This window comes from Zonotrichia albicollis, chromosome 9, assembly GCF_047830755.1.
Source record: "Zonotrichia albicollis isolate bZonAlb1 chromosome 9, bZonAlb1.hap1, whole genome shotgun sequence".
Taxonomy (NCBI): Eukaryota; Metazoa; Chordata; class Aves; order Passeriformes; family Passerellidae; genus Zonotrichia; species Zonotrichia albicollis.
Window position 1 is genome coordinate 21,310,902 of NC_133827.1, and position 22,967 is coordinate 21,333,868.

General features: G+C 50.7%; 1 protein-coding gene, 1 long non-coding RNA gene and 1 other non-coding gene across 5 annotated transcripts; 1 reads left to right on the top strand and 2 right to left on the bottom strand.

Annotated features, from left to right (window-relative positions):
• Positions 1–210: 210 nt before the first annotated feature.
• LOC102071952 (uncharacterized) lies at positions 211–21,690 on the bottom strand. Of its 2 annotated transcripts, XR_012581586.1 has the most exons (3): positions 21,550–21,690; positions 8,245–8,908; positions 211–8,207 (listed from the first exon to the last, which is right to left on the bottom strand). It is a non-coding gene; the product is annotated as an uncharacterized LOC102071952 (transcript). The 2 variants fall into 2 exon arrangements; XR_012581585.1 differs by having other exon boundaries at positions 211–8,908.
• Positions 11,598–20,489, bottom strand: LOC141730131 (uncharacterized). The gene is made up of 2 exons (XR_012581588.1): positions 18,290–20,489; positions 11,598–18,217 (listed from the first exon to the last, which is right to left on the bottom strand). It is a non-coding gene; the product is annotated as an uncharacterized LOC141730131 (long non-coding RNA).
• Positions 12,056–16,362, top strand: NRROS (negative regulator of reactive oxygen species). 2 transcript variants are annotated; one of them, XM_074546915.1, is made up of 4 exons: positions 12,056–12,575; positions 13,251–13,361; positions 13,770–13,887; positions 14,119–16,362. In XM_074546915.1, exons 3-4 carry the CDS (start codon positions 13,786–13,788, stop codon positions 16,075–16,077), a joined length of 2,061 nt encoding a protein of 686 aa, XP_074403016.1. In that variant the 5' UTR covers positions 12,056–12,575; positions 13,251–13,361; positions 13,770–13,785; the 3' UTR covers positions 16,078–16,362. The 2 variants fall into 2 exon arrangements, with proteins under 2 accessions (XP_074403016.1, XP_026650833.2); XM_026795032.2 differs by lacking the exon at positions 12,056–12,575 and having other exon boundaries at positions 13,243–13,361.
• Positions 21,691–22,967: the final 1,277 nt, after the last annotated feature.

Genomic DNA, 22,967 nt, shown 5'->3' on the forward strand with positions numbered 1-22,967 from the left:
GTGTGGTGAGGAGGGAATTGCTGGTGAAACCACTTTGCTGTGAGGCTGGAAGGTCTCTAGGGAGCCCTAGGAGGGCCTTTAGCAGGGCAGGAAGGCTGTGACACCCATGGTGGCTCCTGACTCTGGTTTTGTGCTGATTGGCATCTCCCAGAGCTGCCTGGGCTGTTTCAGAGCTGCTTTTCAGAGAGGGAAAGGAAATGTTTATACAACTTCTTTTTGCTTGTTTTTTTGGTTTTTGTTTTGTTTTGTGCTAGAGAATGTGAGTTGCTTGGTACCAGACACTGGCAATTCTCTGAGCATGGAAGAAAGAGGAATTCCTCTTGGGCTGTTGCTCATCCCCTTTCCCGTTCCTCAAGGAAGTGAGTGAGGCTTTGCCTTGGAGTGCTTTTGGCCAGGTAGATCACCAGGTTCTGCCCTGGAACTGTGTAAGTTGTTACAATTTAAAGGATTTAAAAGTATTTATTTGTTCTGTGTGTTCATTGCTGAAAGGCAAATCAAGGTCTGTTCCTCTTGCTGCACCAGACAGAATGTGCTGTGAGCAGTGGAGGTGTTTGAGGTGCTGAGAACAGCCAAATAAAGGATGTGGCACAGGCATCCAAGTATCTGGACAAATCTGTTACAGGCATTGATTGTACTGGACTGTGAAGTGTCTGCAGAGCAGAACCATGGGGCATAGAGTTGGGGATAAAGGAAACAAAACCCTGCCCAGTTTAGGAAAATAAATAGTCCCCAGGATGAATGTATCCTCAGTGCAGTCCTGAAAGATGCAACCTCTGCTGTTGTCCATGATCCAGTTAGAGGCAAGGAAACCCTGAGAATTCTGAGAAGTTTTAATCACAAATTCAGATTGATTCCCATTCTTCAGACTGCAACTTACCCTCTAAATAATTTCCCTCTAAATCAGAAGTGCTGAAAGTTGAACATTCCTTAAGGGTGGGTTTGGGCTGACTCACTTGTGTAAGATTATAACTTATTCCTGGAGACCAATGCTGGCTGTACAAAATATTAAAATAAACTCTGCTATCATTCAGAAGGATCTGTTGGTGTGAATTGTTGGAATGGCACCTGCAGAACCCCACGGATGGGGGGAAGAAGGGAGCTGCAGTTTGGTGCCCCAAGAGGACAGAGGTGTTGGGGCTGTGTGATCTGCTGTGTGCCTGCTGGGAGAGGGTCTGAGTGCTTAAGGAGGGCTTGGAAACTCAGGGATCTGACAGCTCTGATGGGAAATTGCCTTCTCTGAAACAGGAATGCTCTCTCCTGACTGTGGAAAAGGCATTCCTGCCTGCTGGGGGCCTCTGGGCTGGAGATGGGGTGGTGTGGTCACCACTGCTGCACCCAGGGGTCTCCTTCCCCCTCAGCCTCCTGCTCTGTCCTTTGCTTTCCCTGTGGAAATCCAATATTTCACAGTGCTTTTAGGAAGAACTATTGCGGGTTTGAGCTCTGAGGAACTTTCCAAGCTCTCTGCACCAAGAGTTTGCTTTTAAGCAGTAAATCCTGGCTGGCACCTCTGTGACTGTGTTCACGGGTCTGAGGATGAGGGAAGAGATGAGGATCTGACTCCATGTTTCAGAAGGTTTGATTTATTATTTTATGATATATATTATATTAAAACTATACTAAAAGAATAGAAGAAAGGATTTCATCAGAAGGCTGGCTGAGACTCGAAAAAGAAACAATGATAACAAAGGCTTGTGGCTTGGACAGAGTCTGAGCCAGCTGACTGTGATTGGCCATTAATTAGAAACAACCACATGAGACCAATCACAGATGCACCTGTTGCATTCCACAGCAGCAGATAATAGATGTTTGCATTTTATTCCTGAGACCTCTCAGCTTCTCAGGAGGAGAAATCCTAAGGAAAGGATTTTTCATAAAAGATGTCTGTGACACACCTCCTGCAGGAGCAGAGAAGTTTGTGCTGGTTTGCCAAGAAGGCAGAGTTGGTTTTTTTAGCCTGAGGTACCTCAGAGTCAGCTGAGCAGCTGTTTGGGGTATTTTTCCTGCCCTGATAAGGGGTTTAAGGGCTTTGGTCAGGGGGAACATCAAGTGTTCACAGCCCCTATAACAGAAATCAGTCAGATTAGCAGGTCTTGGTTTTAGACTCTTACAGGATTTCGGGATAAGTGATCATTTTATCTGTCATTATAATAAAATCCAAAATTCCTTGTGGTTTGAGTGTGCTGTGAAATCTGTTGGGAGCTGAACAGTCAATCCTCTGTCCCTGCCATATCTCTGGGGAGGTGAGGAGCTCCATGTGGTCACTGCTTTGGGGACAGAGGCTGTTCCTGGCCTTGGTGGCACTTTGTGCTGGCCCTGAGTTGGCTGTGTGACACCTCAGGTGCTGCTGACAAACTGATCCATCAAGGTGGGTGGGAAACTCCCTCCTGGAGAATGCTTTTATCCCAGCTGGAAGGCTGCAGTGGGTGCACGTTTTTGGGAGCCCTGTGTGCACCTTCCCTTGGTCCTGTCCCTCCTGGCCACGTTTCAGGTGACAAAGCCAGGCAGGAGCAGATGGCCCCGGTGCTGTGGCTGTGCTCTTCCCTGCCTGCCTCCCCATGTGACAGTGAGAAATCCAACTTTTCTCCCTGCCTATCTCTGATCTACATTTCTAAACTCCCTGAGCACACTGGGTGTGTTTCCAGATGGCTGCCTCTATTTTTTTTTTCCTCTTCCATTTTGGCTGGGTTGATGACAGCAGCGATGAGTTAAAATAACCCTGGGCCTGATCATAGTCTGATCATGCAAAACTGGATTTTTCAAAGTATTAAAGAGGTGAGCTGTCCTCAATCATTCCTTAAGCTATGTATTTCAATGTGAATATTTCAGTTTTTACATGTTATAAATAGCTCTTAGATGTGTAAGTGAATTTCTTTTCACTTACTTGCAGTGAAATCTGCAGACAGCAAACAGCATTATTGAAATTGCACTGAGATCCTTTGTACATCTAAAAAGCAAGTTTTTAGGGGGCTGGCAGTGGCCATGCTTGACTCTGTAAGTGACATTAAACCACCTTGTGCTGAAGTGGGATTGAAAGAAAAAATGAATGAAGCAGTGAATGAACACAGAAAGCTTTTCCTGCTGGACTTGCTAATTCATCCCTTAAGCAGTTTTTTCCTACAGCTGTGACTACCAAAGGAACTCTCCCATTTCCCCACGAGAGGGCAAAGTTGTGGGGGGACTTATGCTCAAACAAGTGCTGAGTACAATAAATGTTATTAATGTGGAACCTCCCCCCTTAACAATTACTTCCTGTTCTTTTCAAACACCAAACCAAACTAAAAAACCTCAACAGAAGTGGATGATGGACATAGAATTTTTTTAAATTCACTCCTTCATTTGAGCCCTGCGTTCTGAAATAGACTGAGCAAATATTTGCATTTCAGAAAATTATTTTTAGTGACACCAAACCGAGCTAAAGCTCCAAGATCACCTTAAAGGACTGAAAGGGATTTGAGAGGCTCAAGCAAAATGTCAGAGTTGCTGTTCAAGGTCCATTTTTTCCAATACTTGCTTTTTTTCCCCTCAGGTGTTTATGATGAAGAAATAGTGATATCAGCAAAAAATTATTTTTAAAAAATCAATTGCAGTTGAAAAAATAAATCAGAGTAATTGAAAGAGAATTTTGAAATTAAACTCATTGTATGCTACAAGTGTTGGTCATTCTCGTGCATTTTTACCAAGTCAGGAATTGAAGGGATTTTCCCTCCATGCCTGCACTGGCAGGTGTGGTGTGAGCTGCCTGCAGTGGTTTCATGTCTGTTTGATTTATTTTGCCTTTTTTAATGTGGAGCTTCCTTTGCTTAGGAGAACTCAGCCATATCCCATCACTTTTAAAAAGCAACCTAAGAGAGTAAACTCTACCAGCTCCAATATATGGCTTTGTAAAGTGCTGGACAAACCTTCTAGTAAGGAAATGGATGTTGGCCAAAGTGCTTTTTTATTGCATTCAAATACTGCAGGGGTTAACATTTTTCATGGAATCCAGATTGGTTTGGTCTGGAAAGAAAGGACTCATTCATTTCCAGCCCTGTCATGGGCAGGGATATCTTCCACTGGACCAGGCTGTACAGCTTTTACCAGTTCCCAAATCATCTTTTGGGTTTCTTTGATGGCTTTCTGTTCGTTTTTCTGTGCTCAGGTGACAGAGGCCACTTTGCTCACACCAGGTCCCATCTGCATTGGGCACCTGACCCCTTCCACAGGCTCTTGTGGAGGGGTTTGGATTCCAAAGCAGAGATCTTGCTTTGGAAGCAGCCAAAACATTTTATCTCAGCTTCAGCACAAGGTTTGATCTATTCCTGGGTAAATAACCAACATGAGCAGCGTGGATCAGAGCTGGAACATCAGTGGGGCTCAGGAGAGGGTGCAGGATGGAAAGCAGGTGGTTTTTGTGGCCATCTCACCCCAGAGTGCTGTGCAGCTCTGGGATGTGATTCTGCTGAGCTGCTCTTCCCTGCAGGAAGGTGAAGAGCAGGAGGGAGCTCTGATATCGATCCTGTGTCTGCCTGAACCTCCCCCTCCTGTGCTCCTGTGCTGATTCAGGTCCCAGATGAGAGCTGGAGCTGCTTTCAGCCTCTCCCAGGGATGGCATTTCAGATACAGCAGTGATGTCACCTGTGTTACACTGCTGTCCTGTGTCAGAGTTTGTTTTAAAGCCCCACAGAAATATCCTGGCAGTTTTCCTGTTTTCTTACCCAAGACCAAAGGATATGTCCTAAGTGCAAGAGCGAGCTCCAAACCCAAACCCCACAGACAGGCTTTGTCCTGGTCCCTCAGGGAGCCTGCTAGAAATGCAGGGATGCTGTGCCCCATGGCTGAAAACCTGGGAAAAGAGGATTTTGTAGGGTGATTTGCTTCCAGATCTGCCTGCCAGAGCAGGCTGTGGCACAGGGATGTTGGCCCTTGTGGCCAGAGAGGAAGATGGGTGGGACATGCTGAGCTCTGCAAGGAGCTGAGAGAGTTTCACTTCCCTTTGGGTTTGTGACTGAATTACTCACTTCTCTTCAGCAGAAAGGCAGCAGGGAGGGAGTTTGTGGGGCTGCAGATGGGGGTATTTTTTTTTTTTTTTGGTCAAAATTTGCATTCCTGAATGATGTCACAGCAATGACTTGTCCAAACCTTCTCCTTCTCAAGCCTCCAGCCTTGAGAGTTTTAGGATAAAAACCAACAGAGAGGAGGTTTAGATTTGATACTGGGAAGAAATTCTTCCCTCTCTGGTTGCCCAGAGCAGCTGTGGCTGCCCCTGGATCCCTGGAAATGTTTCAGGCCAGGTGGGACAGGACTTGGAGCAACCTGGGATAGTGGAAGGTGTCCCTGCCCATGGCAAGGGTGGAACAAGATGCCCTTTAATGTCCCTTCCCACCCAAACCATTCCATGATTCTGTGATAAAAGACTGGTAAATGTGCTGGGGTAGCTGGGCCAGGGGGGTTTGCTGCTTTCAGTGGTTTATTTTATTGTACAGTACAGCAAAGGTGAATTTATCCACACATTTGGCAATCCTGTGGGAAAAGCTCGGGCAGCTCTAACTGCAGTCAAGGTCCAAACTAGATGAAAGCAACCTGATTGTGGGGCTTTCCAGCCCCTGAGGAGATCTAGGAGGAATCACAGGATGGTTTGGGTTGGAAGAGACACTAAAGCCCATCCAGCCCCACCCCTGCCATGGGCAGAGACACCTTCCACTGTCCCAGGCTGCTCCAAGCCCTGTCCAGTCTGGCCTGGGACACTTCCAGGGATCCAGGGGCAGCCACAGCCACTCTTGGCAAAGGATCAGAGGTATTTCCTGACTTTGGGCACTGGCTTCTCCTGCAGATGTTCTCCAGAGAATCTGGACTGTCATGGATCACAAGGGAGGGGATGCACTTGGCTTCCAGTTGCTCGGAAATATGAGGTTCTGCTGCTTCAGCATCCAACACGTCCTGCTGCAGGCTGTGCTCTGTCACTGTCATATTTTCTGGAAAAATCCCTTTGCCCAGGGTTTCTCTCCTGGGAAGCTGAGGAGCCTCAGAGAAAAAGGAAAACAATAATATCTCATTTGCTTCTCCTGTGTTCTGCTGCTTTGGAATGTGGTTGGAGATTGTTTATCCAACATGTGAATTGTTTTTATTTAATGACTAATCATGGCCAAGCTGTGTTAGGGCTCTGGAAAGAGTAATGAGTTTTCATTATTATCTTTTAGCCTTCTATCTGTATCCATATAATATAATATAATATAATATAAGCCTTCTAAGAACATGGAGTCAAATTCATCATTCCTTCCTTCCAATGATGAGGGACCCCAGGAAATACCACAGCCCTCTGGAGACCAAGAGATGCAGATGTTCTCCTGCTCTCCCAGGAGAAATTCACCTCATCCTCGTGGTGTGGATCCAGAGGAGCCCCCAGACCCCAGCCTGGGAACAGCAGGAGTGTGAGGGCTGTGAGCAGGGCTGCAGGGAGGGCAGGGGAAATGAGATCCCTGCTGCAGCTTTCCCTCTCCAGCCGCTTCCTCCTCATTTACAGCCCCAGCAGGAAGAGCCCTGACCACGGATGGAGCTGCCTGGGCTGGACCCGCCTGTGGGAAGGGAACTGGGCAGAGCCCACCCCTGCATGGGGTCTGGGAAGGGACTGTGGCTCAGCCATTGACCCAGTGTTCCAGATTGTATTCTATTACCATCAGTAGGGCAGCTGTCTTTTGTCGAGTGGGCAGTTTTCCTTATCTCTTCCACAATCACTCCTCCCTCGGGAGGAGACATTGCTGATAACAGCTATTGAATGTCCCTGCACGGCTGATAAGAACTGCAGCATCCCATTGGGAGATGTGAGCCCAGAGGGAGGAGCCAAGCATTGCTACCCAGATATAATCTGGAGATCCTGGAACACCAGCACAGCATCTCCAAGGGATTCCCCAGAGGAACAGCAGCTGCCTCTCCTTCCACTGGATCTTCAGAGGAAGAATCCATCCTTCTCTACAGGATCCCTGCTCCAGCAGAACCACCCCTGACACTGCAGGAGGGCTGAGCCACAATTCCAATGGGACTGCCACCAACACCCTGACCCACAGGGTGTCAGGGTGGGTTCTGACTCTGGCAGTCTTGTTTTGGTTTACTGCATTGTTTATTTTATCTTTTTATTTTCTTCCCTATTAAAGAACTGTTATTTCCTGCTCCCATATTTTTGCCTGAGAGCCCCTTAATTTAAAATTTATAGCAATTTGGAGGGGTGGGGAGGGTTTACATTCTCCATTTCAGGGGAGGCTCCTGCCTTCCTTAGCAGATTCCTTTCTTTCCAAACCAAGACACTGAGCCACCTCAGGACAGATCCCTCCTGTGCTGGCTAATGTCACTGTTATGTTGGATGTGACACACACACGTGATCAGGGTCCAAGAAGAAAAAAGTTTTTTATTTTATGTGTTCTTTAGCTTATATATTCTTAACAAAGCATGATCTGAAGTCATTAACTACATCACAATAACTTATTATATTCATTGGCGTGAAGCAATTAACATCAATGTAATTGGCAAAATTTGGCAGAAATTTATTAAGGCACCTATACACATCTGCTTAGGCATGTAGTCTAGCTTACAGAAATTTTCATGTATTTTTTCTAATCTGGTTCCATGCTGATGGCCTTGTCTTCTTTGCTATGGATACACTCAAAAATCATCAATTGTGATTTCTTCTATTAACTCAGCTTTGCTTGCAGGCCAGTTGTCAAGCCCCTCCATGGCTGCTTGTTGGAATCAGGGTGAGGCAGAGGACAGAGCACCTTGCTCACTGAACAGGGATGTGTTAAGCACTGTAATGCCAGGCCAGAGCTGTCAACAGTGGATTTTAAAGCCCGTTCTTGTGTGTGAATATCTGAATGTCCTCGCTGTGGCTTTACATGTGCAACAAATGCTCCTGGCAAGGAGAGCAGCTGTTGAGGAAATGAAAAGCATCACCCCTATCTGAGAAACCAAACTGTTGATAAACAAGTAATAAGGAAAGCAGCATGAAGGTGTTGGTGCTAACTGTGAAGGCTGGGTGAGTTCTGGTGACTTCCACACCCTCTGAGGCCTCAGCAGATGGAGGTCCACTCCCTTTGCAGGCAGCTCTCACAAGCATCCATACCAGTGTTCAGTCAAAAATTCCCCTTCCCTTCCCACCCTGTGCTCTCAGGAACGTGGGTTTGCCTCCCACTCAACCCTGTTCCTTCCTTTCTTCTGATTCCCACAGAGGAAATGGGCACCTTTGGGGCACTGAGGCGTCAAAGGGGAAATGGGCACCTTTGGGGCACTGAGGCGTCAAAGGAGGGATCCTCTATGAAGTTCTTGCTGTGGAGCTCCTGATCAGTGTTTAGATCCTTGCTCAAATGTCCTCCAAGCCCAAAGACATAATTTTCCCAGTTGATTTTGCTGCAGCTCACCTGGATCCCTGTAGGCTTGTTGCATGTTGTCAGTCTGGGGGCATTTTTGCCTCCCTCTCCTCCCTGATCTCCCACAGCCCCAACTCCTCTGCTGTTGATGCTGCAAGGGTGGCTGAGCAAGCCCAGGGCTCTGCTCACAACAACCCAGAGCTAATCCTGCCTTCAAAGTCTTCTTTGAGCCCTGCTTTCCATCAGAAAACCTGGCAGGAGCTAGGAGATTTCTGACAGCTGGAAATATGCTGAAGAAATTCCTGGCTGTGAGGGTGCTGAGGCCCTGGCCCAGAGCAGCTGTGGCTGCCCCTGGATCCCTGGAATGTCCAAGGCCAGGTTGGATGGGGCTTGGAGCACCCTGGGCTGTAGGAAGGTGTCCCAGCCCTTCAGGCTGTCCATTTCAGCTTTTCCCTTTTGCCCATGGAGCAAATTCTGTTTTCTTTCTTGTGTTCATGTTTCCTCTTAAATGGAAGGCAACTACTGCTGCTGGCAGCTCCAGAGATAAGGAGACCTCAGGCTTCCCTTGTTTTATCCTGAGCAAGTGATTAAATAAAATAAATTAAATTAAGGATGCTCTGCACCATCATCCCTAGCAGAACCATTTTTAAAATTCTGGCCAGCTCTCCATCCCACTGGGAGTCAAGGAAGCCCATGGAGAAATATTCCTGTTTCCCTTTTTCCCCCACTCAACAGGTCCTGCTGCTGTTTGAACCATGAGCGACCCTTTGGTGCTTCCACTTGGGAATAAATCACATTTCCTGCAGGAAAACGCATGTTCAGTGGTGGGGCTGCTGTTTCCTGTTGCAGTTTCCCTTTTCCTAAGGGTGCTGTGCTGGGTGCATTCCAGGAGAAACTGAGAGCCTGCCCTCTTATCACAGCTTTGCTCTTGGGCTGTGTTTGACAACTTGAAGGCTGCTAAGGGAAAAGGATTGTTTGGAGGAGGAGGAGGAACAGAAGAAGCTCACTGGGTGTAAAACCATAAGGGGATTCCCAGTCCTCTCCTACAGCTGCAGGAATTGCAGCTGCACATCTGGACACGGCTCCAGGCAGCTCAGTCTCCTTCAGTTTAACCAACCCGAGCCTTTGAGCTGCACTGGAGCTCCCTGAGGGGCTGATCAGAGGAGCAGCTGAATCCCTGTCCCTTCCCTGTGCTGGTATTAATAAATAAATTACCCCCTGTGAAGAATGTGTATTTTACGATTGGCTGTTTGCAAATATTCAAATGAATATTATATGTGTTGTGTTAGAAAGTTATGCTGTATTAATTCTCTTAAGTAGTGTGTTAAATATAGTTTTAGGTTATAACAAAATGTTAAAATAGAAACTGTGCTAGGTAAAATGCTTTCTTTAAAAGAGAGGAACAAGGTACTCCCACTGAGATAGCAGCCTCAGGACACCTGAATCTTTCAGAGAAAGGAAATTTATTGCCCTCTTATCAGAAGAAATGAACTTCTTCCCACTTTGTTCTGCCATGAAGACACTGTCAGGATTCAGAGGAAGAAGTTGACACTGACCAGACAGAATCCTGTGTTTGAATGGAATTTCTGCATCATGTATGAGGTGTATGAATATGCAACAGCTGTTGCTTTTAAGGGTTAATCCTCTGTTAACGTGGGTCCTTTTTTGGGCTTATTTTGCCCAGACTGTCTATAACTCTTTGTTTTTATTGTCTCGTATTGTCCCAATCCCAATTGTTCAAATTGTTATTACTCTAATTATATTACTATTTTTATAACCATTTTATTACTTTTAAAATGTTAAAAACAAGTGCTTGGCATTTCTCACACCCCTCTCACACATCAAATTCTTGCTGAGAGGGTGGGTGGGGGTGTGAGGGGAGGAAAAGGAGGGGGCCCAGCAGCAGCTTCAGGACCTTTTCAGAGCCATCCGGCTGCAGGATGTGGGGAAAGTGTGAAGAGCAGCAGCAGCACAGAGCCCTGGGGTCAGCCCTGAAGTGGGGCTGCTCTCCAGGAACAGCGGGCTGGGGAAAACCTGGGTGGGCCCTGCAGGGGCTCTGCCAGCCCCTGGAGCTGCTGGGCATGGGGGCTACACTGCCCTGGCCTCGGGGATGGGCTGGGGGCAAAGCAGGGCGTGGAGGAGGTTGTTTTGCCTCCCAGTTCCTGCTGGGCTGCAGGAGGAAGCTGGTTTGACTCCCAGGGCATCACCTTGAGGTGGCACCGCAGAAAGGAATCCACCAGAAGCCTCCCAAATCCATCAGAATCCATCAGAAGCCTCCCAAATCCATCAAAATCCATCAGAAGGTCTCCCAGAGCCTCCCAATGCAGAGGGCAGAGGATGCCCAAGTGCTACAGCTCTGCCAGCTCCAGTGTCTCCTAGCACCAGGTGAGGGGTCCTGGCAGGGTTTGGGGTGAGGAGTTTGTGGTCATCAGCTCTTTTTGTGCACCCTGGAGCAATGCCATGGGAATTTTGCCCTTCTGTGAGCTTCTGCCAACTCCTGTTCGCTTCTCTCTTCTCTTTCTTGATTTTTATACATCAAACTTCCTTGAAAATGGAGGAAATGAAACCACAGGGCTTTTTTGTGAGTGACAAGGGAGAGGTCAGTCCCCTCCCAGAGAAGAAATGAAATTTAAGGGGAAGGCAAAGAAAATGATCTCCCTGGTCATTTTTTGCTGGTTTCAGGAGTTTGGGGGCCACGTGGTCTGGCAGCTCATCTCCTGACTCTGCAAATATCCCATGGGCACCATGGAACACGTGGCATGTAGAGCATGGACCTGCTGATCCCAGACACGTCCTGCTGCAGGGCTGGATCCTTTCTCCATGGTTCTGAACCCTTTCCCAGCTGGGTAGATCTGGGCAAAGTTTTCCTCCTCAGAGGCTGGGTTAGCTGGGGACTTGGGGGTGTGTGAGGAGCCTGGGAAGGGGGAGACATGGGGTGGGGAGATGGAGAGCAGGGCTGGAAGGAGCTGAGGAGGAAGGGGACCTCCCTGTGCATATTGCCTTGGAAATGGGGATCTTTGTTTCCTGAAAAGCCATTTCTGCTGAGTTTCACACAGGGATTAGCACTCAGGAGGTCCCTGCATCCGGGTGGTTCTGACTTGGGTTTGCTGAAATCTCCAGCAGCCCCAGGACACCCAAAGGTCTGGGGGCAGGGGGATAAGAACCTCCTGAATCTCACTTAGACACTGTGAGGGACAGGCACCGGCATCCTGTGACGGTGTTCACAGGGGTCTGAGGATGAGGGAAGAGACGAGGATCTGACTCCATGTTTCAGAAGGCTTGATTTATTATTTTATGGTATATGTTATATTAAAACTATACTAAAAGAATAGAAGAAAGGATTTCATCACAAGGCTGGCTAAGAATAGAAAAAGAAAGAATGATAACAAAGGCTTGTGGCTCGGACAGAGAGCCTGAGCCAGCTGACTGTGATTGGCCATTAACTAGAAACAACCACATGAGACCAATCCCAGATGCACCTGTTGCATTCCACAGCAGCAGATAATCATTGTTTACATGTTGTTCCTGAGGCCTCACAGCTTCTCAGGAGGTAAAAATCCCAAGGAAAGGATTTTCCATAAAAGATGTTTGTGACAGCTTCCCAAAGTTACTGGACACTCAACACCTGGGACAAGTCCAGCTTGGCTTGGGATGCCACAGGAAATACCAGCACCTTCTTCTCCTATAGGACACACATCCCTTGGCTCCTGTCACACCCCTGAGCTGGGTGCTGGAGGCAAGAGGGGTCTGGAGGGACACAAGGGGAATGGGTGCCATGCAGGGGGGGCATTTCCCCATCCTGCATGGCTGTGCAGAGCAGAACCACTCTGGTCACCATCTCCGTGGGCTGAGCGTGGGTTCTGCTGCCGGACTGCACAGAGCAGCCACCATGCAAGGCTTGGCTTGTCCCCAGGAGCTGTGTGACACCCTGGCTGCCTGCTGGGCGCCGTGGTTCCTCCCTGCAGGGTGTGAGTGAGTGCATGACCCGTGCAGGGAGTGCTGTGCTCAGTGAGCAGAGCAGCAGGGCCCGCTCGCTCGCTGCCTCCATGTGACTGCAGCTTCCGTCGCTCCTTCCGCAAAGCCTAAATTGGTGCTCAGCCACAGGGCGGGTGGCACACGGCCCCAGGGGTGGCACACGGACCCCAGGGTGGCACACGGACCCTGAGAGTGGCACACCGACCACCAGCCCTGTCCCAGGACCCTCTGAGGGGCTGCAGGATGGAGCGTGCCAAAGCCCACGCGGTGAGTAACTGCCCCCATAGCTGTGCTGGGGGAAACACCCAGCACAGGGGTTCCTGTGCCAGTCTGGGGACCTGTGTGTCACCAACAGCCGTGCTCGAAGGGCTGTGGCTGCGTGGGCTCTTGCTGGGGTTGGTGTGAAGCGTGGGGAGCAGCCAGCAGCTCCCAGGGCTCTTGGATGTGGGCTCTGGTGAAGGGCTGCGGGCAAGGGTTTCCTGCTGGGGCTGCTGCCTCCTCTCCTGGCTGGCCAGGTGCCATCCCACCAGCTCCAGGGAGCACTGGCAGGATGGAGGAGCTTCTGGTGTTGGGAGAAGCCGAGGAAGGTTGAGGTGGGCAAAGGAATGTGGGAGTTTCTGCAGAAAACCAAAACTGTGTTCTTTGGGTGCAGCGAGGACCGAGGTCCAGGACAGCAGGATCCCTCTCCTGCCACCATGCCTGGGTAGGAGTTGCTGCTGGACCCCAAGGACTTGAGAGGGTGAAAGGTGTTGTGTGTCACTTGCAGCCTGGGGAAAGGGGGCTGCCTCTCTAGAGTAGTAAATCCTGCTTTGGTAATTCACCAGCTCAACACTTTGGCTGTCCCAAGGAAGGAGACAGCCCAGGGCATGCCCTGCTCCCTCTGTGCTGCGAGGCTCTGGCTCCCTGGGCTGCCCAAAATAACCCTGTTTCTCCTTCATGCAGTGGCAGCTGTGAAAGTGCCGTGTGTCAAACACTGGCTGAGCCCTCACTGCTCATTTGCCTGAGTTTCAGCTTTTCCCCAGATGCAAATGCCGTCAGCTCCGCTCCCACCAGGTCAGTGATGGGGCAGCTCCTGCTGGAGAGCCTCTGCTTCCCTGGAAGGGTCCCCAGCACTGGGATGGGCACTGGGGGGACTTGGGGGGTGGGCTGGTGTCCCCTGGGGAGTGTTTGGTGCCAAGAGGGGCACAGGAGCCCTGCTGGGGGGATGCCCTGCTGGAAGGATGCAGCTCAGTGGCCTCCACGAGCAGCTGTGCAGCAGTGACAGTGCCTTCCCCCTGTGCACTGCCACCCCCGTGCCTGCCCTTCCCCAAACTGGGGGAGCCCCACCAGGGCTTCTGCTGGGCTGGGTGGGCTCAGTGCCAAGGCTCTGTGCCCCTCATTCCATGGGCAGCATCACCTGGGGCTTTTGGGGTGAGCGGTTTGCAGCTCCTGACCTCCTCCCCTGTGCCTCCCTCTCCACAGGAGTGCCGCCACTGAGATGGAGGCCCTGCTCCCTGGTCTCTCCCTGCTGCTTCTCCTCCTGGGATGGGGAGGCAGGATGGACGCAGCCTGGGCACCATCTCCTGGGGGCTGTGAGCTTGTAAGTCCTCTCTTGTGAACCCCCACCCCTCTGAGTGCTTGGTGCTTGCAAAGGCATAGGCAGCTCAGCATCTCCAGACCTTCTCCATCCCAGCTACTGGCTTGGAGGGGACTGGTGTGCCAAGGCTATGACCAAAGAGCCACCTCCTCCCCCCTTCCTGTGCTCCCCAGACTTGTCCCTCTTCATCTCCTGCCTCCCACAGTGGTGTTAGATATCCTCCTCTTCCTTCAGGTGCAGAGCATCATGGACTGCACTGGCAGATGGCTGAGTTCCATCCCAGGAAACCTTCGAGGCGACACCGAGGAGCTGTTCCTTGATGACAACACTATCCAGGTCCTGGGCAATGCCTCCCTGCTCCTGTATCCCCACCTCTGGCATCTCAGCGTGACCAGGAACCGCCTGGAGCTCATTGAGCCCGGTGCCTTCCTCAGCAGCCAGGGCCTGGAGGTGCTCTCCTTGACAGACAACCTGCTCTTCACCAACTACTCGCTGACAGCCGCTGCTCTTTCTGCTCTGCCGGCCTTGAGGATGCTGGATCTGGCTGGAAACCAGCTCAGGGAGGACATGGTGTCAGTTTTAGTCTCAAACCTGTCTTCCTTGGAGTCCCTGTCTGTGGCCAGGAACATAATCATGAGGTTGGACTCATCCACCTTCACAAACCTGACAGAGCTGCTGGAGCTGAACCTGGAGAAGAACTACATCTTTGAGATTGACAATGCCTTTGAAGGGCTGCAAAGGCTGCAGAGGCTCAACTTAGCTTACAACTACCTCCCGTGTCTGGTGGGGTTTGACCTGACCAAGCTCAGGGTGCTCAATCTCAGCAACAACATCATTGAGTGGTTTCTGAGCATGGAAATTGATGACCTCTTTGAGCTGGAGGTGCTGGACCTGTCCCACAACCGCCTGCTGTTCTTCCCTGTGCTGCCCAGGCAGAGCAAGCTGCACTCCTTGCTGCTGCAGGACAACAGGATGAGCTTCTACCAGCGGCTCCCCAACGGCACCTCCCTGGCCAATGTCACCATGCAGTTCCTGATCATCGATGGCAACTCCACCAACATCACCACGGTCAGGCTCTGGGACGAGCTCTGCCACAGCAACCTCTCCTCCCTGCGCCTCCTGGACATGAGCCAGAACGAGGTCTGGGGCCTGCCAGATGATTTCCTGGCCCAGATGCCCTCCCTGACCCACCTGAAGCTCAACCAGAACTGCCTGGAGGCATTTCACCTGCCAGAGGAGGACCCCTTGGCCAGGCTGACAGAGCTGGACCTCAGCCAGAACCAGCTGGTGGAGCTGGGGGTGAAGGTGGGCGCTGGGGACATCCTGCCCAGCCTGCAGCTCTTCAACCTCAGCACCAACAGGCTGCAGGCTCTTCCTCCTGGGATTTTCACCCACACCAAGAAGATCACTACCCTGGACCTCAGCTACAACCGGGTTGCCCTCTGTCCCCGGCCAGGTGAGGCCCAGAGTCTCTCCTGCGTGGACATCAGGGGTGTGGAGACCTTGAGCCACCTCTCCTTGGCTGGCTGTGGTCTGCAGGGCATGGGTGGCCGCCCCTTCCAGGGGACATCGCTGATGCACCTGGACCTCTCTGACAACCGCCAGCTGCTCTCCGGGGACCTGGCCTGGCTGCAGGACCTTGTCCTGACCCTGCAGGTGCTGTCTCTGAGGAACACCAGCCTCTCCTCCACCACAGACCTCTCTGCCCTGAGCAGCCTGGTGCGCTTGGACCTTTCTGGGAACTGCTTGGCCACGTTCCCCGCCTGGCTGGGCGCGCTGAGGCTGCGCAGCCTGGACCTGCGGGACAACTGCCTGCCAGCGCTGCCGCGGGACCTGCCACAGCAGGCACCGCTGGGCAGGAGCCTGCGGGAGCTCTACCTCAGCCACAACCCCTACAACTGCTGCACGCTGGGCTGGTGGGACGCCCTGCAGCAGGCGCAGGGGCTGCGCGTCCCCGACGGGCAGGAGGTGACCTGCAGGCACGGCCCCCGTGCGCTCAGCCCCGGCGCGCTGCCCCAGCCCGTCCTGCAGAGCTGCCAGTGGCACACGGCCAACATGGAGCTGCTCTACCTGGTGCTGGCTCTGCCCACCTGCCTGACGCTCCTGGTGGCCTTCGTGGTTGTCTTCCTCATGCTCAAGGAGAAGCTGCTGAAAATGGTGAAAAATCGGTGTGGGGTGTCCAGCCCTTACTGATGGCTGAGGAGGAGGAAGGGCTTGGGAAGAGTCAGTAATAGGAGGTGGTCAGGAGTGCAGGTGATAACCCCTCCAAGGTGGTCATGATGGAAAGCTGATGGATGCAGGACAGGAGGTGCTGGGAGAGCTGCCATTCCTGCCCTGATGGTGCCCAAAGGGTGAGGGCTGTGTCTGGTGATGGAGCACTGGGAATCCTCGAGGAACGTGTCTGCAGCAGAAACCTTCAGCTGGTGCCAGTGAGAGCTGAGTGGACACAACATCAAACATTCCTTGGCTGAAAGGACAGGTTGCCCAGAAAAACCTGTGGATGCCCTATCTGTGGAAGTGTTCAAGGCCAGGCTGGAGTCGGCTTGGAACAATATGATAGAGGAAGGTGTTGTAACCAGCTGGGTTTTTAAGGTCATTTCCAACCCAGACCACTCTGAGATTCTGTGACAATTTTCTCCAGCACTGCTTTTCCCCCCACTTTCCAGCAGTTCTTTTTATTTATTCCCACCTGTAGCCAACTCAAAAAGTCTTTCAGCTCTGCAACCAGCCTCCACAAAGTGCTCCAGGCTGGAGCAAACATCACCTGGCCGCTGTGGAGAAGGGTCTCTGTAGCCACAGCTTTCAACACTGCTCTTGCCAGCACCGCAGGCAACCCTGCTTATGCACCATGTGGGTGTGCTGAAAAAGACAGGCATTGTCAGACAGGCATTTTCAGCAGGGCTGAAAGACACATTTTGGGGTGTTGTTTCTCCACTAAGTCACAGTTTGGGCTAGAAAACTCCATTAGAAACAGCCCAAGTTGCAACAACAGGAAATATTGATTGAAAAGCAGGGGAGTAAATTATATCCCTCAGCGATATTTTATCATGGATTTATGTTTCTCCAGTGACTGCTGGATTAAACATACAAAGGAAACAAGAAAAATCCTTCCTCCTTGTTGTGCAAGCCCTGCTCTGGCGGGCAGTGCCCGGGGGTTTCCTCCACCCAGCCCTCCTCACAGCAGCTCTGCTCTGCCAGAGCAGCCAGCACTACCTGGGGAAGTGCTGCTCTGCTCCTCGGGGGTCACTGAGGGGAAAGGGGAAGTGGTGGTGCTTTGTGCAAACTCAAAAGCCCTTCTGAGAACGGGAGTGGCTTTATTCCTGTGGCACTGTTGGGATTTTTCTAGTGAAACATGTTTAATGGGAACGGGGCACAGGGAAGTGTGCAGCAGTGCTGGAGTGCAATTCTGGGGGCTTGTCCTGCCTGGGTGTGGGCTCAGTCAGTGAGTGGGGTGTGCTGGGGATCAAACCTGGTGGAATTGTCCTGTGAGGTGATGGAGGGAGATGTCCAGGACTGGCCTGAAGCTGGGAGGATGTTGGGGATGGTGAAGGAGGGCAGACAAGGCTGGCAGCAGGACAAACCCTTCCCAGGCACAGGGACTGGGCTCATGGGGGAGCCTGGTGCGGCTGCTGGCTCTGCAAGGCTGGAAAATGGATGGGACAGACCCTGCTAGAACCTAGCTAGCAGCTCCACTGGGGCTGAGAGCAGGACAGGCTCTGGAAACCCATCTGTCAGATCTGGCTCAGAAATGACCGCTTTCTGCCCCAATTTTAGACTGAAATAGCCAAAACCAAAGCAGGCCCCAACTGGGGAATCCCTCAGCCTATTTTAACTCTTCTTTTGCCTGTAAGCTGCACCCTGGGGGACAGCAGTGACCTATAAATACATCCCTGCACTGTGCCCCAGGTGCATTTCAGCATCTCCCTGCTGGCAGGGTGAGCAGGTGCCCCTGCGAGATCCCCTCTTCCTGGAGCTGGGCTTGGAGAGGGATGTGTGTCCTTCCTCACCTCCACAGCTGGAGAGGGATGTGTGTCCTTCCTCACCTCCACAGCTGGAGGGGGATGTGTGTCCTTCCTCACCTCCACAGCTGGAGAGGGATGTGTGTCCTTCCTCCCACCTCCACAGCTGGAGAGGGATGTGTGTCCTTCCTCACCTCCACATCTGGAGAGGGATGTGTGTTCTTCCTCACCTCCACAGCTGGAGAGGGATGTGTGTCCTTCCTCACCTCCACAGCTGGACAGGGGTGTGTGTCCTTCCTCACCTCCACAGCTGGACAGGGATGTGTGTCCTTCCCCAGCCCCACAGCTGGAGGGGGATGTGTGTCCTTCCTCACCTCCACAGCTGGACAGGGATGTGTGTCCTTCCTCACCTCCACAGCCGGACAGGGGTGTGTGTCCTTCCTCACCTCCACAGCCAATGCTGCTGCTCCATCTAGCATGGGGAGCAGGGTGCAGCTGTGGGAGGAACCCAGGCACCTGGCACTGCCCAGGGCATGGATTAAAAGGAGGGATTCCTAATTGTATGGGGATATTCAGCATTCCCTCATGGTGCCTGGAAAGCTGTGGCTCAGCTGGAGCTGTGATGTGAAGGGGATGTTGAGGCAGCAAGAGGAGATTCCACTTTCTGAGGTGTCCTTACAAAGCTGCTCTCAGCATCCTTGCAAGTCCATGGTGATCAGGGAAGGTCCTTGGTGACTGGAGAACCCAGGGGTCCCACCCAGCTTCAGTCACAGCCAAAAGGCCATCCCAGAGAGTAACAGGGCAGCCACCCTCGTGTTGGGAAAGCCATGGAATGAATGTTCTTTGTTTGGAGCACAGCTCTGGAAAAAGAGAGTGGCTGGAAGAAGTCAGGAGGGACTGCTGAGGCTAAGTGATGCCTGCACAACCTGCTTTCCTCTCAGGATGAAATGGATGGGTCTGTAGGCAAGGGGAGAGTGGTGGATCCCCTGTGCCCCAGCAAGGCTTTGGACACAATGTCCCACAACGTTCTCCATGCAAGTGGAGATGCCAAGGTCTGGGTGGGTGGGCAGCCAGGCAGGTCAGGATCAGTGGGAGTGAAGTGCAGAGGGCTGTGGCTATGGGATGTGCTCTGCCAGTAGGCTGCTGAGGGGACTGTTTTGGGATCTGTGCCATTTCATGTCTTCATGCATGATCTAAAGCTGGCTGTGAAGCGCCTTCTTGTCATGTTCCCAAACTGGGAAGAGCAGTCTGGCTCCCTGCTGAAGGTCTGGGCTGGGCTGGAGGGATGGGGAGCAGAAACCTCACAATCCAGGCACTCCTTTGGCCTCATGTAACCCTCACTGGGGCTTGACACAGAACATGTCCTGGTCAGGATGAAGCTGGGGGCAGGCTGGATGTGGAGGAGAGGTTCCCAGGGTCCCTCTCCCTCCCATGTGGGAGATCTTTCTGTGTTGGTATGTTGCAATTGTTGAGGCAAGGCCTGTGCCAGACCCCTGCACCCCCTTTTCCTGTCCTGGGAGAGCTGAGTCAGCCTTTACATTTTTTTTAATTTTGACAAGTGAGGGCTCATCTTTCATTTCTCTCCTGACTGAAGACCCCTTTGGCCAAGTGTAGGCTCCCTTGTCCTCTTTAGTAAAGCACTGTGGTTTAACTGACATTTGCTCCGTGTTTTTCACAGCAGTGACTCATTTTGGGGTGTAGGAGGAGAGCTCTTCCAGCTGCTCCTCCAGCCACCCCTCTCAGTTATGTCAGCAGTTTGTTGAGGCTCCTCAATTTGGGATGAAGGCCCACCTCACCCTCAGCCCTCCCAGCTGCCTGGGTTCAGAAAGCCAAAACCCAGGAAGCTTTTGGAGTTGTAAAATTTCCCAAAGAATCCTAATCTTACTCCTCCAGTTATTACACGAGAGCAGGACTGATCTAGTAGAGCCCAGCCAAGGCAGACAGCTGGATTAAAACCTTCAGTGGGATGAGTTTGTTTCACTCTAGAACCACCCCCAGCCTCTGACCTTCTACCACTCTGGTTTTTCTGATACTTTAAGCAATTTCTCCCAGAACTGAGCACTTACGAGGAAGCATCACCCAGGAGTGTAAGGATTCAATCATCCCATTTCAGCAGCTTGAAATCACTGTCTTTTCAAATTACTTTCAAGACTAATTCATTTTCAAGATATTCATTCTCTTACATGTAAGGACTTATTTTTGTCTAAGCTAAAACTGAAGATTTAAGCATGCTAGGGAAATGTGAGAGTAATATTCTCAATGCAGAGTTGATTTATCCAGAATGACTGATACATATTTAACCTCCCAGCAGGCAATAATAATCACCCTATTTGTACAGTACAGCTTTAACAGTGTCCTCAGGACATGAATATTTAACACCTCATTTTCAGCCAAAGCTGACTGAAATGTAAAAAATTGAAAGATTAAATAATTTAAAATTCTTTTATGTAGAAAAAGACTAAAACCAGCCAACAATTTCAGCTATGCAGTTTCCATTTAATCAAGTCTGGCTCCTTAAATAAAGCTGACTCAAGCCTGGGATTGCTGTGGCACCTTGGGTTCTCCTGAGCCAGTGTATGGTGACATTGTTCTCTCTGCTGGGACACTGAGATTTGTCTCTGAACTGCCTATCTTTGTCTGGAATCACATTTCTTCATCTGACTCCGTGTCCCAGGCACAGGACTCCATGTGCTCATGCTGTGGGAAATCCACCTCAACGTTGTAAACAAAGTCAGGGTCATCCCTCCTCTTCCTGTTCTTTTCAAAGAGCTCGTCCATGATGCTCTTCCTTTGGGCCAGTTCCTTGTCATCCAGTTTGTTCATGTCCTCCTCTGGGTCAATGGTGTATTCATGGTGATACCTTCCCAAGCTGTCAGACAGGCTCTGTCCTTCCAGATGATCTCTCAGCAGCCTGTGCAGCTTCTCCAGCTGGTGCAGCGAGACCCCTTCCAGGTAGGGCTTGTGCCGGGGGTTGTTCTTCATCTGCTCAGCAGCGCTGACGCAGTCTGGGGAGAGCCAACACAGCCTCCTGCAGCTCCAACAAACCTCTTCCCACTGACACCTCCTCCCAAACCCTCCCCAGGGCTGTCTCCAAACCCTGCAGGCTCAGAGAGCCATTGAGATGTGGGCTCCTCGGAGAGGCAACATTACCCCCGTTGCCACATTTCTCTTCACAGAGAAAAGCAAGGCACAATTCTTCTCAAAGATTTCTGAGATTCACATTCTCTGAACTTAACACAATTCTTGTCACTTGCTGTGCATGTGTTGTGCCAGAGTAGAAGGCAGTATGGAAATTGTTTACTCAAAGTGAAGATGTTTTGTTCCCTTGGCCTCTCAGGGCCAAGAGTGTGTGTGTCTAGACTGTCATGGGACAGTCATGAGAGAATCAGAGATGAGTGCAGCTCTGTGCAGGGCAAGCAGTTGTGAGTGAGTGCACGGCAGATTCAGTGTAGATACAATGTACACAGTATAATATAATAAAGTCATTAATTAGCCTTCTGATGATGGAGTCAGATGCATCATTCTCTCTCCCATACCAACATCAGAGTCGCCTCTGATTTACAACAACCCCAGCACAGCCCCTCCCTGCAGGCTGCTGGGAGGGCACTCAGTGTGCTGCTACCAATGGGCTCCTCTGCATGCAGGAAAAGAGTGAATTCATTCCTGCAGACAGGAAGGAATGCACACAGGAATGAATTTCCCTTACCTGAGTACCTGGAGAAATTCCTGATGGGCATGATGCGCTGGCGAGTCTTCTCCTGGACGTTGTCTCTGTAGATGAGGATGATGGAGGGGGGCTGGAAGCAGATCCCACATTTCTGTGCAGTGAAAGTCATCCTGGCACCATCAAAGTCCCCAGCAGCTCTCCCTGGGAAACAGGGAAACAGGGGGCAGAGTCTCTCAGTTGTGGTATTTTCTGGGGTCTCCCATGGCAAGAATGACATCCTGAATCTGACTCCATGTTCTCAGAAAGCTAATTTATTATTTTATGGTATTATATTGTATTAAAGAATGCTATACTAAAACTATGCTAAAGAATAGAGAAAGGATACTTACAGAACAAGATACTAATGAAAAACTCATTACTGCTTCCAGAGTTCTGACACAGCCTGACTGTGACTGGATATTAAGTAAAAACAATTCACATGTTGGATAAACAATCTCCAACCACATTACAAAGTAGCAAACCACAGGAGAAGCAAAGGAGATAATATTTTCCTTTTTCTCTGAGGCTTCTCAGCTTCCCAGGAGAGAAATCCTGGGCAAAGGGATTTTTCTAGAAAATATGGCAGTGACACTCAGTGCTGCTCTTTTTGTCAGGAGTTCAGCAAAATCACAGAACCCCAGAGTGGCTTGGGTCAGAATGGGCTTAAACCCCATTCTAATTTAATTATGAAATTAAATTAGAGGGGAATTAAAAATCCAAATGTGTTGCAGATCTGTTTCCCAGCTCAGTGAACAGCACTGAGCGCAGGTGTTACTTTTATTTTGAATAAAATAAATTGGTTAAAACCCAATGTTTTTATTGGTTTAAATACTTTTATTGGTTTAAAACCAATGAAAAATTTGGTTTTAAATGAGTGAACATATGTCAAACATGAAGGTGATTTCCAAGCTGCAGTAAGGCAAAGTACCATATTTTACTCCCAAAAATCAATGTATTTCTCCACATTAAGAAAAATCGCATTAACGTTGAATAGCTGCTTTGAGGCAGAATTGGAAACACTTCTTCCTTTGTAAAAAATCACATAGGAAAGACTTTGAACATGCAGTAATGTCCTTAAAAATGGAAAATTTCCAGTGCCAGGCTGGTGGGGATTTGGAGGAACGTGGAGCAGGCGTCCCTGCCCTTGGCAGAGGGTGGAACAAGAGGAGCTTTAAGGTCCCTCCAGCCCGAACCATTCCGGGATTCTGCGAGGATGAGAAGCACAAACGCGAGCAGCTCTTCGGATCTGCGGCAAAGGGCGTTTGGCTCTCCCGGTAACCGGGCTGGGCCCTTCCCTGCCGGTGTCACCGGTGCCTTCGGGGTGTGGGTCAGCGCTTGAGGCCGTTCAGAGCCGCAGTTGAGCCGCACGAGCGGCCGAGCCCCGAGCTCTGAGCTCGAGGGGCAGCGGGGCAGGGCCG

Excerpts from the sequence above, each read along its gene's own strand:
- NRROS (XM_074546915.1), top strand. The coding sequence starts at position 13,786 with ATGGAGGCCCTGCTCCCTGGTCTCTCCCTGCTGCTTCTCCTCCTGGGA. Across the intron at positions 13,888-14,118 it reads CTCCTGGGGGCTGTGAGCTT|GTGCAGAGCATCATGGACTG; the intron begins GTAAGTCCTCTC and ends CTCTTCCTTCAG.